The following is a 16,156-nucleotide window of genomic DNA, read 5'->3' on the forward strand; positions in this document are numbered from 1 at the left end:
TCCAAAAGCTAAAAGTTAAATGTGACTCTAGTTACTCTGTGCTGCGATTCTGCTGCTGGCCCCACTGCTGCATGGAGAGGACACCTCTGCACCTCTGGCAGTTTGTAATCGTGGTATCCGTTGTCTGACCATTGAGTTTTTAAAATGCAAAACGTGGCAGTGGGCGAGTAATGTAATTGCCATAAGCCCGACCACAGTCTAATACCAGGAACACAGACTATCACAGCAAGCCTAGTTCAAGGTGTAAGTAAGTTATTTATTAGGAAAAAAGATTTGCACAAGTTTTGTCAAAAACTGATGTGCAGATACAGATGTATACTTATGTATACGTGTTTTTGGTTGAATATGAAGAAAATATGAGTGCTGCCAGGTGTCTGGCAAGAAATAAAGTACAATTGTATTTCATTTGTTGGTTCAGTTCAAGGTTTCAATAAGTTATTTAAGAGTAGGGAAAAAAGTAACTGTTAAAAACTAATCAAAGAAAAACATATACAAACTGCTGTTTGCATTTTTGTATTATCATGTTAAAAATGAAATACAAAACTACATTTTCAGAAATATTGCGCTTTCTTGTAGAACTTAAACGGTGTAGTGGCCCTCCTATGAGATGACGATACCAACAGTGGTCCCAAGATAATTTGAGTTTGAGACCCCTGGGCTATCAGAACCCAACCGTACACCTACTGGTATTTAAGAAGATGCATACATGCCCTATAATTTCACATTTCATATTTTGAATTGAATGTCATCATGTTTCTCCAAACAAGTGAATATTCTGAATTTGATCACTGGTTGCCACATCAAAATATTCATTATAACTGATTCAGCTTATATTGTGAGGCTAAATCAGAACTTTCAGAGGAGGAATATAATCCAATGATGCCAATGGCAAAAAATGTTTAAAGTCTGTCGTATATGTAAAATTGTTTGAATATCTATTGTATATGTCTAATGAAAATATAAATATATTGAACATGATCATGTTCACGTTGATCTTTTTTATATCATTTCCAGGGAAATAGAGGGAAGTTAAACCTGTAATATACCAACACAGCTCTACCTGCATGAAGAAGATAACCCCTTTCTACTAGATACATATCGCCCAACAGTAACTGAAGAAAATGAGACCAAAACAGAAGTCTGAGCGAAATTGATTGGGCTTTTTTTTGATGAATGATTAGAAAAAAACTATTTACAACACTTGCTTATCTACAACACAGAAATTGTGTCCTCAATAAGAACATGCACAAGTCAAGGACCTAAGCAAAACAAAGTTGATTTCTTTAAGTAATGTTTGACTTTTTAACACACTTTCAAAAACAGACCATTGTCAGATCTTCTGTCGTTGCCATGGTACTCAGACTACGAGCATGTAGAAATTAATGATATATACATTTAACAGAACAGATGATAATATTGTACATTTCAATAATATTCCCTGTTTGACTGAAGACTCAGACATTATAGTCTATATATAGGCGGAAATGATTTTCAAAGCAAATTTCTTAGGAAATTTACAGAACTCTTCATAGGTTTTGACGAACAATATTTCACTCTGCAAATGAATGTCGTTATGTAGCTTATACATCCACAAAACTGATAAGTTTTGCCAGTAATTACAATGATCTCATTGAGTAGATTGACATTTGCTGCATGGATGTTGCTGAACGAGGCATCCGTGCAACCGTGCTGTATAAATGAGGTCCCTTAGAAAACTATTAACATCAGTTGTGTTGAGAATTACAAAACAGAAACAGAGAACCCCGACATTGTAACACTTCGCTCTGTACATGAACTGCTGCTCTCCGGCTTTACACACTAGTACAGTTTGGAATCTCCCTTGTGCTCTCGCAGGCATTTCCGACTCCCCCTGAGCAGAAATAAATGAAAGAAAAGAAGAAAGAAACAAGCCAAGAACAAAGATAGTTAGTTCGGCATCAGTGCTTTAATGCCTGTGAAGCAAATAACTTCTTTGACACTGAAACCTCATGCTAATTACTCTGAGGCTGTTAAATAGCATGGGATTTATAAAATGACCCATTATTAAAATGTCTCTTTTTTATTATGATATCCTGAATATAATAAATGGGTGCATACAGAATGACAGTTTAAACACTAAATTTCAGCTTTGAAATTTATTATTGCTTTGTTGTATGTTACCAAGAGACAGGAGAGAAGCAATTAATACACGGCTCCATAGTACTGTCTAATGAATGTCATTCAGATAATGCACTATGGTGCAATCACTTAACCATAAATCACCTCGGTACTGTACCCGATGCGGATGTGTCCATTGGAAGGCTGCTGGTTAGCAGCATTTAGTAGTTATTACTTTAACAACAAGTTAAGCTATTTGCTAGTTAAGGCAGGCCAGCCGGAGGACTGCAGAAATTACTTTCTCCATAAAATATGATCCAGCTTCAGCCAAATCTTTAAATGTAGCTGTAATGACGCGTATTTGTCCAAATTATAAAGTTGTGCTTTTGTGCAGTAATCCATGTGGCCAAGCCTCTCCTCTGGTAGCATCCATCTTTTTATACATCTGTGGCAGTGTGATGAAAATTAAGAAAATGTTTATTTGACTCAGAATGATAATATGCCTCTGAGTGCAGGATGAATCATCAATAACTTGTATTGTTTTCCAGGAAGTTACTAAATCTAAAATACCATTAAGAATACCTACAAAACAAAGTTTTGCCATTGTTGGGCCTGATACTTTGGAATTATTTTTGTGCACAGCATTTTATGTGTTCAGTATGGCACTATGGTCAGCATTTATCATATTTTAATGCTCAGCATGAGCCACAACCGATATTAAATCAAGCTGCTGTAGGATTTTATGACTCCTTTTTTCATCTCTGAAAAATTAAAAATGCTAAAAGGAGATTAAGTTGCCAATACTCTGTTTGAAAAATAATTCAAATTCAATAGCCAATGTATGCCTGGTAGGTAAATCTGCACATATTTATTCCATCTATTACCATTTTACTTTACTTCCCCCCAAAAAAAACACCCTGTCTTAGGTCAGGAGACCAAAATACCTTTCGAGGAAATGTCTAAAATTTTCAGTCAACAAGTAACCATTCAGACTTATTCATACATCATTTAACCTTATTATGAAAACTCTTCACTTACGTTTGACCCTGGCATCCAGTTCCTTCTCCATGAGTTCTTTGGATGTAGAGAACTCACTCAGAGTGATTTTAGGTGTGCTGTCACCCTGGCCCACCGAGCCAATCATCTCCTGCTCTTTCTCCTGGTTCACCTCAGCGTATATGTTGATCCAAGGTATTTTTCTAATGATTTGCAAAAAGAAGAGTTTGACAAGTGATCCTCAAAACGATGTTAGAAAACTTGTGGCAACGACTTTTAGTAAAAAGTTCCTATTTCTATTAGAGTGAAAGCTAATAAGTTATTCATAACTCTGAAAGAAGTAGCTCTGAGAAGACGCACTTTATCTCTACCCACATATCTCTACTCACCTCAAAGAAAGTAGTTCTGTTAGTTCTGTCTCCTAGTCCTATGGGCATGCCAACTTTCAAAGTCCTTGTGACTATAATTACACCTCAGTAAGTAATTTATAGGCAAATTACACTAACACTGCTATCTTTTCCCATCTGCATTTATAACACAATATACATCTTTATTTAGTCACTATCCAATTTATTTGCAATTACTATTCATTTTGGTTATTAATTGCTCTGTTTTGTCAACTGTGAGATTTTGTGAAAAATGCATCCTCTTTAGACTAATGGGAAAAAATTCATATCCATAATTAATGACAGCTTTTCCATTTCCCTCCAACTTTTCAAGAGAATCATTTTGAGTATGAATAATTTATTCAGCAAATAACAGCCGAGGCACAGCAACTGCATATTAAACCATTTAATGGTCATTTTCTCTGCATTTTATCACTGATTGGTGCATGGGCCTCATGCATCCGTAACACGCTAGACGGATTTACAACCTCTAGGGAGACTTGTCAAATGAAATTTCCAAACACGACTGTGATTGATTTGTCCAGACTGCACTCATCTGGTATCATCAATAATGGATAATGGATAATGGTAATAGATATATACTAGGGTTCCATATGATCATGCTGTATGTGCACCAGGTGGAAGTATCACAAAGATGTGTACCTCTTGAATTTGTAGATGAGGAACACTGCCAGGCCCAGGAACACCACTGATAAGAGCATTAGCATGGCTGAGCTGCTGTGTCTGGGGTTGGAGTCCACCAAGGGTGCTGTGTGGAGAGAGGACACCAAAGATGATGCTACTGTCACATATGCTTTACTGTTCTTATATACATCTTAGTTTTTTACATCAACCTACTTAGACTTGTCATTTGGGTAAATTTATCACATTGACACACTGATGATAGTTAATGTAAACTGTCCCTGATGGAATACTGATTGCACAGTGTGATGACTATAGAAAAATTACACCATCCGCATATAGATCGGTTCCCTATGCACCTCACTATTCTATTCGGTCTGCTACTGGGCTGGATTTTTCAAATTACGGCACAAAGATACACTTCTGCAAATGTGCAACCACAACAGGCAAGAGGCATTGAAGCGTCAGGTAACATTGGAATAAAAACGTAACAATTCGAATAACTGTGAAAAGAGGGAGAGTGAACAAGAATGAATGGATGGGCATTCACTTGATGGAGACTGCTGGTGTTGTGTCAAAGTCTGTTCCCGTGTTAGTATTTGTTTCTCCTTATCACCAGGACATGAGATGGTTCATAAAGAGCATTCTTTCTACTAGATCAGTAAATAACAAAATCTGCCTACTTATCAATACAACCAAATGTTTTACTCTGCCTTTTCATAGCACTGAGGTGTAGATTCCTAGATCATATTGGGAAATCTTACAGTTGTTTTTTGCTTTGGATAGTAGCCAGTCTGCTAGCGGTAGCCATGTTGCTAATGCTGCATATGCGACCACAAAAGGTAATACAATAGGGAATGTTTCAGTAAGAGGGGGTCAAGTTAAAAGGTTTCTCTAAGCAAAAACTTGCAATAACACATTTTTTATTTGGCCACTTTGGAGTATTTGGGACCTCACCACATGGTCCTAAAAATAGAGAGGCCTGCATGTAAAACTAAAACATGCCTAACATGCAACCTCCATGCACCAGCAAAGCCTTCAAACAAAGAAAAGTGCGCCCAAACCTCAGTGGTCCAGTAAATCCCACCTGGTTGTGAGATCTAAAGCTCTCATCTCCCACTGGCTGAGGCGCACCTGAATGCACCACACTTTGGCAGAGCGGCCTTGAGTCAGAGATTTTAGAACGGCAACCGCACATCATGTTTTGTTGCTTTTCCATTGTAACATGTTGCAAACGGAAGCTGTGGCTTTCTCATGTACAGCAGTTATTAAAAGGGAGCAACCAGAAACATTTTAATTTTTTCTTCTTTGTCTTACGCCACAGTCTTCAACTTTGCTGGATCAGCAACAATAACGCTGTATTGCTTAAGCGACGTTAACATTGCTGATGTCCGGACATTCATGAACAACAATGGAGGACAGGATAATAATCACTTATCATGGCCATTTTGCGGACACCCAGAGCTGTCCGATAAGACATCTACCAAGACACAACAAATAAGGAGCTGCCATGGAGGGAAATGAGCAAGAAGGTCAGGCTACCTGGTAAGTTTTGGAAATACGTCTCAGCACAGCACAGCACAGCATAGCTCTTATCGAACTCTCATTGAAATCCATTCAGGGAACAAGCATTTTAAAAGTTGTTTGCTTGTCGTCTGGCCGACAGACCTGATGAAACACGAATTCAGGCTTTTTACAAGATGGCATTATGATGTTTTTTCAGCGTCCTTTTGATCCATTTATTGCTGTCATATGACGGACAAATATCTTCGTTTTTGGTTCATGGTTATTTTTAATCATGTTACTCCGCATTTCTATCAAGGAACAAAGAGCGGAGGAAGGTGATCATGCCTGAGTTCGTCCAACATCCTCCGAGTGATAGAAAAGCGAGTGTTGTGTCTCTCCACGGTCGTTACCTCCTTGCTGCGCTCAGAGCAATAGCTCGTCTAACTTTTCTCCCTCTCTATGTCTCCTCTCTACTAACCCACATGCCTACACACATCCAAGCACACACTCTGATGAACAAATCGCTTGGAGTTAACTTTGCCTCCATGCCATTGTTCACTCAGACACCTGTGTCAAGGTAGCACACACACCTAACTCAGGAAAACAGGGTTCAACTTTGTTGATGCCACACTGAGATTTAAAGGTACAACTTGTTCGAGCCTCCTGGTCACCTCTATTGACCAGACCTGGCATACGTATATGTCCACGTCCACCATCTTTCCCCCCTCTCTCTCTCTCTCTCTCTCTCTCTTGCTCTCTCTCTCTATCTCACTCAAACACACACACACACACACACACACACACACACACACGACAAATGCTTGCCCGATGCTGAGTGTTACTGCAGTGTTTAGTTTTAGTTGCTGTAGTTATAGTTTGACAGAGATGTGGACTTGAGTCATTGTGGCTTGTTTTGATGACTTGCAACTTGACTTGGCAGAAAATAAATTACTTGAGACTCGACTTGGACTTGGAAGTTAAAAACTTGTGACTTGACTTGAGACATGAGGACTTGAATGACTTGTTTGTATTAATTTTATGTTTTCAGTTTAAATATTGAATATAAAATGTAATGTACGTTGTCAATGTTCACATTACAAGTGCCTCTTACCTAGTAAGCGAGCGCATACTGGGAATGGCATTGTCATCATGATTGGATGACTACCCTGTCAATCAAGCTCCTCCCTATCTGACGTTTTTTCCCCGCACTATAGACTACACACACGCACAGTATGATCAGATCATGTCAGCCACTTCTGTGCCGAGTCATCATTTTCAGATTAAAAAGTTGTGAAGGAATGTGAAGGAATAAAGCTAACTGCTGAGTGCAAGACATGCTGATGAGCAGCATCAAGCATCAAGATTTCTGACAGCCAGACTACAACATCAAACTTTGTTCATCAGTGGGATCGGTAAGTGTCTGTGTTCTGTGAGAGGCTGAAGGCAGATGTTAGCTAATTTTACCCGGATGCGATCTGTTCTCTAACAACTGGCTGGTGGTTGGTGCTGAGACCCGCCGCCACTATTGTCTTTCAGAGGCTGTAGCTGGCTGAAATGAGACGACATAAGACACGAAAAAATGACTTGGGACTTGCTTGAGACTTGGACCAAAGGACTTGAGTCACATGTCTGTAGTTTGATGATCGATGTTTGTTTATTAAAATATTATTGATTACTGAGTGATTATTTGTCCATATGTGTTGTAGTAACAACTGGTTGTGACGGTCAGTGCTCAGATTAATTTCCTTCACTGTTTCTTTAATGTTACATTTTTAATGACTATTTACATTTTTAAAGTGAATATCCCTTTTTGAGACTGTTTTCCCATTTGGTCCCTGATTCCAGGAACCAATAAATATAATTTAATAAATACCATCAGTCATCAGTCAACTGCTAATAACCAATCCTGCCTGACCAGTGTACCAACAGAGTAGCATAAACAAGCTGTAAACACAACACTGACATGTCATCACCTTTTAAACTGATGATGTGGTGAACTTGATAGTAAACAGATTGGAGTCATGTTTGTGTCCATCTCTAAGTCCCATATTCTTAGTCTATGAGCTCTGTTTTTGGTCTCTACCATACACTTTGGGAAATATCTGCCTCTTTAGCTGCTAAATGCTACATTGTGTCCAAAGCTAGTCTCTGACTGTGTCTGTCTTCTGTTTGGTGCTGAGCAGGCAGTGTACAGTAAGTTTTAAAGCTTTGTACACTGAAAACAGCTGCCGCCAAACAGAGAGCTGTTGTTTGTTCTGGTTCCCTCAAGCTGCAAACTGTGTGCGTCTCACTCTCTACTGTTCTTTCCTTCACTCTCAATACGTTTCTCTTTCTTCTCCTATCTTCTCACTCCAGCTCCTCTCTGCTGAACCATTGGCAGCCCAGGAACCTCTCTCTCCTGGCTATCAGTATCGTTGCCACCTTGGGGCCCTTTTATGAATCATATATCATGTACGTATGTGTTGCAGTCTACATGTTTTTTTTTGTTTTTCCTTCCTTGAATTAATGGTCTAAGGACAACGTATGGCGCACATTGTACAGATTATAAATTCTCTTGAGGGGAATGTGATTTGTGATTTGGCTTTATAAATGAAACTGACTGTTTGACTGACAGTGTATCCATATGTGTGTGAATCGGTGAATGTGAAAAGTGTTGTAAAATCGCTTTGAGCAGTCAGTAGATTGGAAAAGTGCTATATAAATGCAATTCCATTTAACATACAAATTGAAATCTACCATTTCCTGACTGCACATTCACATCAACAACTCTGCCTCTGAAACCATGTTTATTGGCCAGTAAATTAATTTCAATGCTGATTATGAGTGGTAGCATGAAATTGCTGTTTCTATATCTGGGAAAAGAAGGTGACAGAAGAGGATTCGAAATGGTTAAATGCACTTACATTTCAAACAAGAACCCAAACAAACAAGTTGTTATGATTAATGAATTGTACATGGTTTTGCTCACAAGACCACCTTAAATCTCTCTCATTATTTTGAAGCATGCATTAATGTCTGTCATTGCAGGGAAATCACATTGCAGTTGCCAATGTTACCGTGCTGCTCCCGAGCCCTTCAGCTCAGAGTCGGCGACGCGTATGCTGTTGACCTTTCTCAAGCAGCTTGAAGGCTTTTTAGACCTTTCTTGGGAGGTGAAATATGAAGAGGGATCCAGCTGGGTATACCTCCGATGTCATTAGAGTGCAGCACACCACAGAACGTCACAGCGCAGCACATGCCAGGCTGTTAATACCTGGCACTTTGAGCTACAGACAACTCATGGCTGTGTGTCTCCTGAGGCCGTGTGCCTAATGAAACCAGCCAAGCAATCAGTACACTGGATTTTTCCAGTCCAGCCTTTTTATTTACAATCACTGTACCTCCATGAATCCAGGATTGATTTGATACTTATAATAGCAATTTGGTTTTTGGCAGGGGTGTATTTAGAATTTCTCATATGTCAACCAGCCTTCCCTTTTCCAGCAGCTAAGAACTAACCAGTGTTGTTGATTCTTCAAGCTTTTCTGAAATCTGCTTCTGCCCTTAAATTGTACAGTGCTCTTTCTCAAGGACTAAATAATCAACATAATTATACTCAGTGTAACACTAATTTTGTGGTTGGATGGCCATAAAAGAAATAGAACAGATGTTCGGCTTTTGATGGTAGGCATAAAAGATCCCTCATCTCAAGGAGCGCCACTTAAAATCACACCCCATCCATACTCCCCTGTGCTCTTTTGCCTGGGATGGAGGCACACTGACAGGAATTTTAAGTGGTGGACCAAAGAAAACATCTTGTTGTCAAAACATGGTTATTGCAGTTCTTTTTCTTGGCACTTCAAAATGAAAATTAGAGAATGCTAGGGTATTATTAAATTACAAGTTAATGTTATGGTTGATAACTTAATGACAATACTGGAAGCAATGAGAGCAAATGTTTCTTACCTAGTGTTAACTGTGTGTTGTACACGATCACCCTTACACCAGGCTTGAGCTCAAACTCCACCAAATTTTGGTTCAGCGCGCTGACAATTATATTGGATACCTGTTGACCACATACAACATTGTGTTTAACACTTGAAGAGCAGTTGCATTCAATATTTTCTAAGTATCAAGAAATCTAGTTGATAGGCTTTCAATAACAACAGCAACATATGAAATCCTATAAAATAGTCGCCCACACCTGCTCTAGCTCCTCCTCACTCTTTTTCTTGCCCTCTGATTGGTTCTTGTGAGGTAACAGGAAGAGCTCAGCAGCTGTTGGAACTCCTGGGAACACTGCTACCAAGAGCTGCTCCTCAGGGAAGTCAGACACCTGTGACAAAGCAGAAATAATCTTTATTAGCTATCACACTGTGACAGTGATTATTTGTTTCATCAGTAAAAAACATGTGACTATGGTATGTGTCTATGAAATCATATAATTACAACAGTTCAATCAGCCAACACTCATGGAATGGATTATTTTTTAAAAATATAAAGTAAAGAAGAGTATGTCCTTTTGTTGTGGAGTGACAAGGTCTGAGCCTGGTCACTCCCCACATAGAAGCACCAGACAAACAAGCATATAGGTCGACTATAAAAGCAGCTTATTACAACTGTACATTACTGTATGTTAGGCAGTGACCTCTAGGGGCTGTAGTAATTATTAATGCAGCAAAGGAGGAAGTCAGGTGAAGTTGTATGAAGAGCAAAAAATGTTCAAATAAGTAGAAGGTTGTTAGGTTAAATATGCACACAACTGTCCCCTGGGAGGTTGCTGTTTGTGTCCAGTGTGAAACCAAAAGGCAGCGGTCAGTTATTTTAATATAATAACGTTTGTACATTTGTAACTGAACTGACATAAGTTTTATTGTTATTTAAACCCAAACCACGGTGTATTCTTAAACCTAACCAAGTAGTTTTGTTGCCTAAACCCAACCAAACTGTGATGGTACAAAGAAGGTCCAGTATGCCTGTTGATGGTACGCTGCAATGGTCATCTTGTATTTGGACGGGTGATATAAAGTTGTGGTCAAAAGTCAAAGACTTGAACCACATTGAGAACATGTGGACTGTGCTGAAGAAACAAGTCCGTGCAAGGAAGCCAACAAATTTAGTTCAGTAGTACTTCACCGATTCTGTACCAGCCAAAGGACTACCACAAGATTGTGGATGGCTATCAAAAGCACCTAATTGAAGTGAAAATGGCCAAGGGACATTGAACCAAATATAAGAGTTACTGTATGTATATTTTTGACCCAGCAGATTTGGTCACATTTTCAGAAGACCTGTAATGAATTAATTACTGAACCAACCTTGATTAATGTTTTTTGTGACAGGGTGGTATGTGTTCCACTCATTCCATCACAGAAAAATGAGAGGTGTAGAAATCATTGGAACTAAAGACTGCCACGATATATATGTACTTTACAAGTGTATGTAAACTTTTGACCACAACTATGTGGTTTTGGGAGCAACTGGCAATCAACCTACTTAGTCATTTAGGTATGAGGATGTGTTGGAAGCCCAGAGCTCAGCACAAAAGGGAGTGGGATGTGATGATAATGACTTCCCTGCTTAAGGAACGTATACCCAAATACACTGCTATAGGTAAATATGTTGCAGTGAGATGAGTATGACATGCAGGTGTATTTGAGTTTACTGAACTAGCTCTTGGGCTTCACTTCAATTTGTGTGGTTGTTGTAGTCACTTCCTGCCACGACAAAAGAGTAGTTAGTCGTTATCTAGCTTACAAATTGAATCATTTATTACCAAACAGCCAAGGATACATTTATGTATCGTGTTAATGCAAAGCAAGACAACTGTATTCATAAAGTGCATTTCATGTCAAATAAACTCAATGTGCTTTACATTAAAATGCAAACACTAGATATATACTGTATGTGATAAAAATAGCAGGATTCAATGTAATGTTCCATGAAAGGTTACTTTTTAATCTTAAGAGGGATCTTAATTATGTACTCAAACTCTCAGTTAAGATATAATTGCCTGCCTGTGAGTCCCTGCTGGAGGCTAAGTAGTTGTACACATGCAGCACTTAAGCTACAGAAGCAGCAGTTGAGATGTTGGTGAGCGTCTTCAAGTAGAAGATTTTTTTTTCACTCTCTTCATAAAGCTTTTGAAGCCTTAATGTTGTTCTTGGGTCACTATGTGTAGTTTTACTTTTCTTTCTTTTTTTTTATTGAGAAGGGAATGTTTTCTGGTGTGGTGGTGAATTTTAAACACACTTGAAAATGTAACAAAAAATACAAATAATAATAATAATAATAATATAATAACAATAATTGAAATATGGCATTCTTTTTAAATGTTTCAAAGATTAAATCGTAGTTAGAGAAAGATTATGTCAGTATAAGTTGTTTTTAAGGTTTGGAGGAGATCTGCTTTATTTCAGTCTTTGAATCCATTGGTGCAAAAATGCAGTAATTAACTCCAAGTTCACAGGCCAGTATTTTATAGTAGTGGGAACATTCTGAAGGAATACCTCCTAGATGATTGTCATGTTATACAACTCTAATAAGAAGCCAAACTTCCCCACCTAGTTCTGGAAGATCAAAACAACTTAAGTTTGGCCAGTGCTGGCAGTTTAACCTACGTGAATAAAATGTAGAGCCAAGCTGCTGAGCATCTGATGGTGTTGACCTGCCATGGGACCCAGTAGATTTATGAAGGCACAGCCAAATTCCAACTGCAGGGTACTTTGTGCATTGGTATCACTAAGGCAGAATAGCTGCGTAACAAGTATAATTTGTAGGAGAACAGAAAGTCAGTTCGTCCCTCGTAAGCCAGTAGCAAGAAAGTTGTGTGTTTGGTTCTAATGGTAGGTGGTGCTACTGACTGAACAGAAGAAGTTCAACAACTACTGGATGGATTGCCATGAAATTTGGTACTTCTATCCATGGTTCCCAGTGGATGAGACCTGTTGACTTCCCTGACTTTTTGCCTGTGCCAAGTCAATTATTCCACTTGTCCAACTTCTGGGTTTATGACAGGACAATTGTAATTACTAAATTTCCACCAGCTTCCCATTTTTTGGAACACTCACCAATAAAGTGCACTCAGCATTAATAACAAATTTAACAGCATTTACAATAGGTGTGCCTCACTGTCAAAGCTATGTATTTCCAATTTTGTAAAGGCTTGTGAAGTGTTCCCTTTTGGGTTAGAAAAATTCTTTGTAAGCTAAGCCGTTTACAAGCCTTTGGGTAGAGTGCAGTTACAAAACCAGAGACAAGTTTTTCTTAGCTTATGAATACATTTTGGAGATACATGGTTCTCGAAGGACAGGGATATATGCAAAGGTCACAATAACTGTATGTTAATGTCCAGACTGCCTTTAAGCATAGACCTAGTTTATTGGAAACAATCCAAAGGTTAGACCAAACAAATATCCCTGTTTTTGTTTTCCTCTACTCTTAACCAGTTAATATGTACAAGCAGGAGAGGCAGGGCCTGGCTGGTGATCACTCTTCATTTCAGAGCCTGTGATGTTTTTATGTTTTTTTCAGTGGCCTGGGCAGACAATGGAGTGGGTTTAGCCAAAGCACATCAATTATCAAGCACAGAAATCACTATTTGAGTACCAAAGTAGTGGACAAATGATAACCATGGACATGAATTGCATTGAGAGAAGGGGCGGCCGAGGGGGAGATAAAGTGAATACGATGACAGAAGAGGCAATAGCCCCTGAACAAAAAAATCAATATGCTTTTAACATGTTTGTTTGCATTGCAATCAGTCATTAGTTCAAAAAGCTGGCTGGCTGCTTTGGAGTACTCGCTTTTGATGCTTTGCAAATTTACTGCTGGATAGAAAAAGCAGATTGGGATGGCAAGCAGAAAGATAGGTGAAACACTCACAGATGAAGATGAGGTTACCTGCTGCAGGGAAGCCTCGCTGAATTTGGTTTCACACAAAGATTCGATAGTGCAATATTTTGGGAGTTTATTTGAAGAAGTACTATCTGAAGATTGAAAGCTCTAGAGCTACTCGACAAAGAAGTTAAATCATATGCCTGAAAGGTGTTGCACCTGTACAGATACCATAAATACTGTATTTTTGCATGCATGCAGTTTTGATTTAATGGGTTCTCGTTTAAATTCAATACAGGTAAACATTGAGGTCTCATATTTTGGGGAATTCTTTATGATGTATATATACGTAAAGCACCATTTCATCTAAATAATCGAGTGTTAATGCTCAATTCATCTACAGTCATTGAGCTAAATGCTAGCATCGCCATGCTAACATGGTAACAATAACAGTGTTTTATGTTATGTATAATGCTTACCATGGTCATCATCACAGTTCAGCATGTTCGCATGCTGACATTCGCATATTAGCATAAACAAGGAATACCTGAGGCTGATGGGAATGTTTTTAATTTTGCAGGTGTCTGGTCACAAACCAACATATGAGACAAAAAAACTGAACCTGGTATTCAAATTTCTTGTATATCAATCAACCAAGATTGTATGATAACATGTTCTATTTCCTTAGATAATTAGCAATTTTAACCTGCTGTTGGTGCGAGATAAGAGAAAGGAGATCAAATAGAACTCATCCACTGGAGACCTTGAATATCAGTTGCAAAGTTCATTACTTTCCATGAAAAAGTTGATGAGAAGTTGATTTGACTCAAAATCCCAAAATATTAACCTTATGTTGGCATTAAGGACAAGTCAGGGATCACTAAAGTCAGATGGACTCTGTAGTCACCAGTTCATCACAGGGCTGACATACTGAGAAAACATTCACACCTACGGACAATAAACCGATTGACCCATTAACCTAGACCTAACCTAAAAAGTTGGTGGCACTGGTGAAGAGGCAAGGTGAAAAATACAAACTGCACTAAATGGGTGAAATCATGGGTAACACAGCGACAGACTCAAGGGGCTTTCCCTTTCTTTTTCTGGTTCTTTATTTGTGCACAGATTTGCTTCTGAGCCCATGAACATCTGATTAGAGGGTCTTCTCTGTCGATACTACATGCACGACCAGCCAAAAAGCTGCCAACAAGGGCCGACTAATGCCAACAGTGTGGGACACACCCCAACAATAAGGGCCACAGATGCACATCGATGGCCAGGACATTTCTTGTTAGGCAGCAACCTCTAATGGCTATAGTAATTATTACAGCAGCAAAGAAGGAGGTGAGGAGAAGAAGAGGGCAGGAGGTCAGGTAGACCACTGTTTGTGTCCAGTGGGAAAGCAAAAGTTGACGGCGACAGTTTCACTAACTGTCGTAGTGAAGTTACTTCACGTACATAATGTAACATAAATTCAGATTGAGTTTCTTGTGAGGGAAATCTCTAAAACCCAATATGCATTCTAGTCATTTGAGACTAAGTTAATTATCAACACTATAATTGCTGAATTGAAACAGAGTGAAAAGATGAAAATATCACATTACTGTGCATGATTTACCATGCAACCGTTGGATGAGAAAACACTTTTGTGCCTTTGGGGAAGTAATAAGGAGATGATAGTTTGATAGCCTGCATTAACCTTCAAGGAAAACCATATGGGGGGGGGGGGGCGGTCTGGACTGAGAAACGTTAGGGGAATGTAATAGGGAGGTTAACTGAGGATAGACAGAGTGGAATGAAAAAACCTCCTTTACTGAGTGTGCATCCAAGACCAGAAGAGGCAATGGCACAGAAATGAGCCTAGGTGAAGAGTGCAAAGTCATGACTCGAAAAATTCAGCAACAGAGCTATACAGCACGCCACCTCGGTTAAATGGACCTTGACTTTAACTGCAAGTTGTTTCCTCTCTCATCTACTGTTTTATTGTTGGGGAGTTGTTTACTATGTTGGAAAGCCATCAGTTTTGGAGTGGCCTCTGTCTCAAGCAAGAGTTCTCAACCATAACAAAACAGAGGAAAAATAACCCTTCCAGTCTCCACTTGCACAATATGTTTGTCTGGAAATGAACTTTGTGTCAGCTCCAGCCCCATAAACACATCTACAGCCCTTTCAGATGGGAAGTGGCTGATTTCTCTTGCAGCATAATGTGAAAAGATGAAGACAAAAAAAGTGACACAGCAGCCACAAACCACAAGTGTAATGTGATAAACAAAAAAAACAATGCATATTAGAACCTGTAACCACTTCACCCTCTGTTCCATTTTGATACTTTCCTTCAAGGGAGGCTCTGAGAGGATGCTTTTTGTAATCCAAGTTTTATGACCACTGGTAGAACTGTCTAATGTGGATTGTAGCAGCAGTGAAACTCTGCATGTACCTGCTCAGACAACCTGAAAAAACTTTAAGTACAGTGGGGTTTCCTGATAAAATACTAGGTGTCCTTATTCAGAAATGAGCAAGCAAGGTATGAGGGATAAAAACTGATTCAGACCAGAATCAAGATTCTCCTTTTCTATCAAGTAGATGATCAAATTATAATTATAATTTTTGATTATTGTACATCAGAGTTTCTCCTTATGAAATAAGCTTTTCAGGCAGAACAGAGATTTAAGTCTGAGCCATGAACATGGTGGAGTCAAGTGCTGGTGGTGGTA

At 38.9% G+C, this 16,156-nt stretch overlaps 1 protein-coding gene across 1 annotated transcript in view; it reads right to left on the reverse strand.

Moving 5' to 3' along the window:
• Positions 1 to 1,811: 1,811 nt before the first annotated feature.
• Positions 1,812 to 16,156, reverse strand: part of sorcs3a (sortilin related VPS10 domain containing receptor 3a) — a 288,150-nt gene continuing 273,805 nt past the window's right edge. Inside the window, exons 24-28 of the mRNA XM_073476289.1 lie at positions 9,811 to 9,942; positions 9,573 to 9,672; positions 4,143 to 4,248; positions 3,136 to 3,296; positions 1,812 to 1,870 (exon numbers count right to left, since the gene is read on the reverse strand). Of these exons, the coding sequence (XP_073332390.1) occupies positions 1,812 to 1,870; positions 3,136 to 3,296; positions 4,143 to 4,248; positions 9,573 to 9,672; positions 9,811 to 9,942 (558 nt within the window). The remainder of the gene's footprint in view (positions 1,871 to 3,135; positions 3,297 to 4,142; positions 4,249 to 9,572; positions 9,673 to 9,810; positions 9,943 to 16,156) is intronic.

The sequence above is a fragment of the Pagrus major genome, chromosome 1, assembly GCF_040436345.1.
Source record: "Pagrus major chromosome 1, Pma_NU_1.0".
Classification (NCBI taxonomy): Eukaryota; Metazoa; Chordata; class Actinopteri; order Spariformes; family Sparidae; genus Pagrus; species Pagrus major.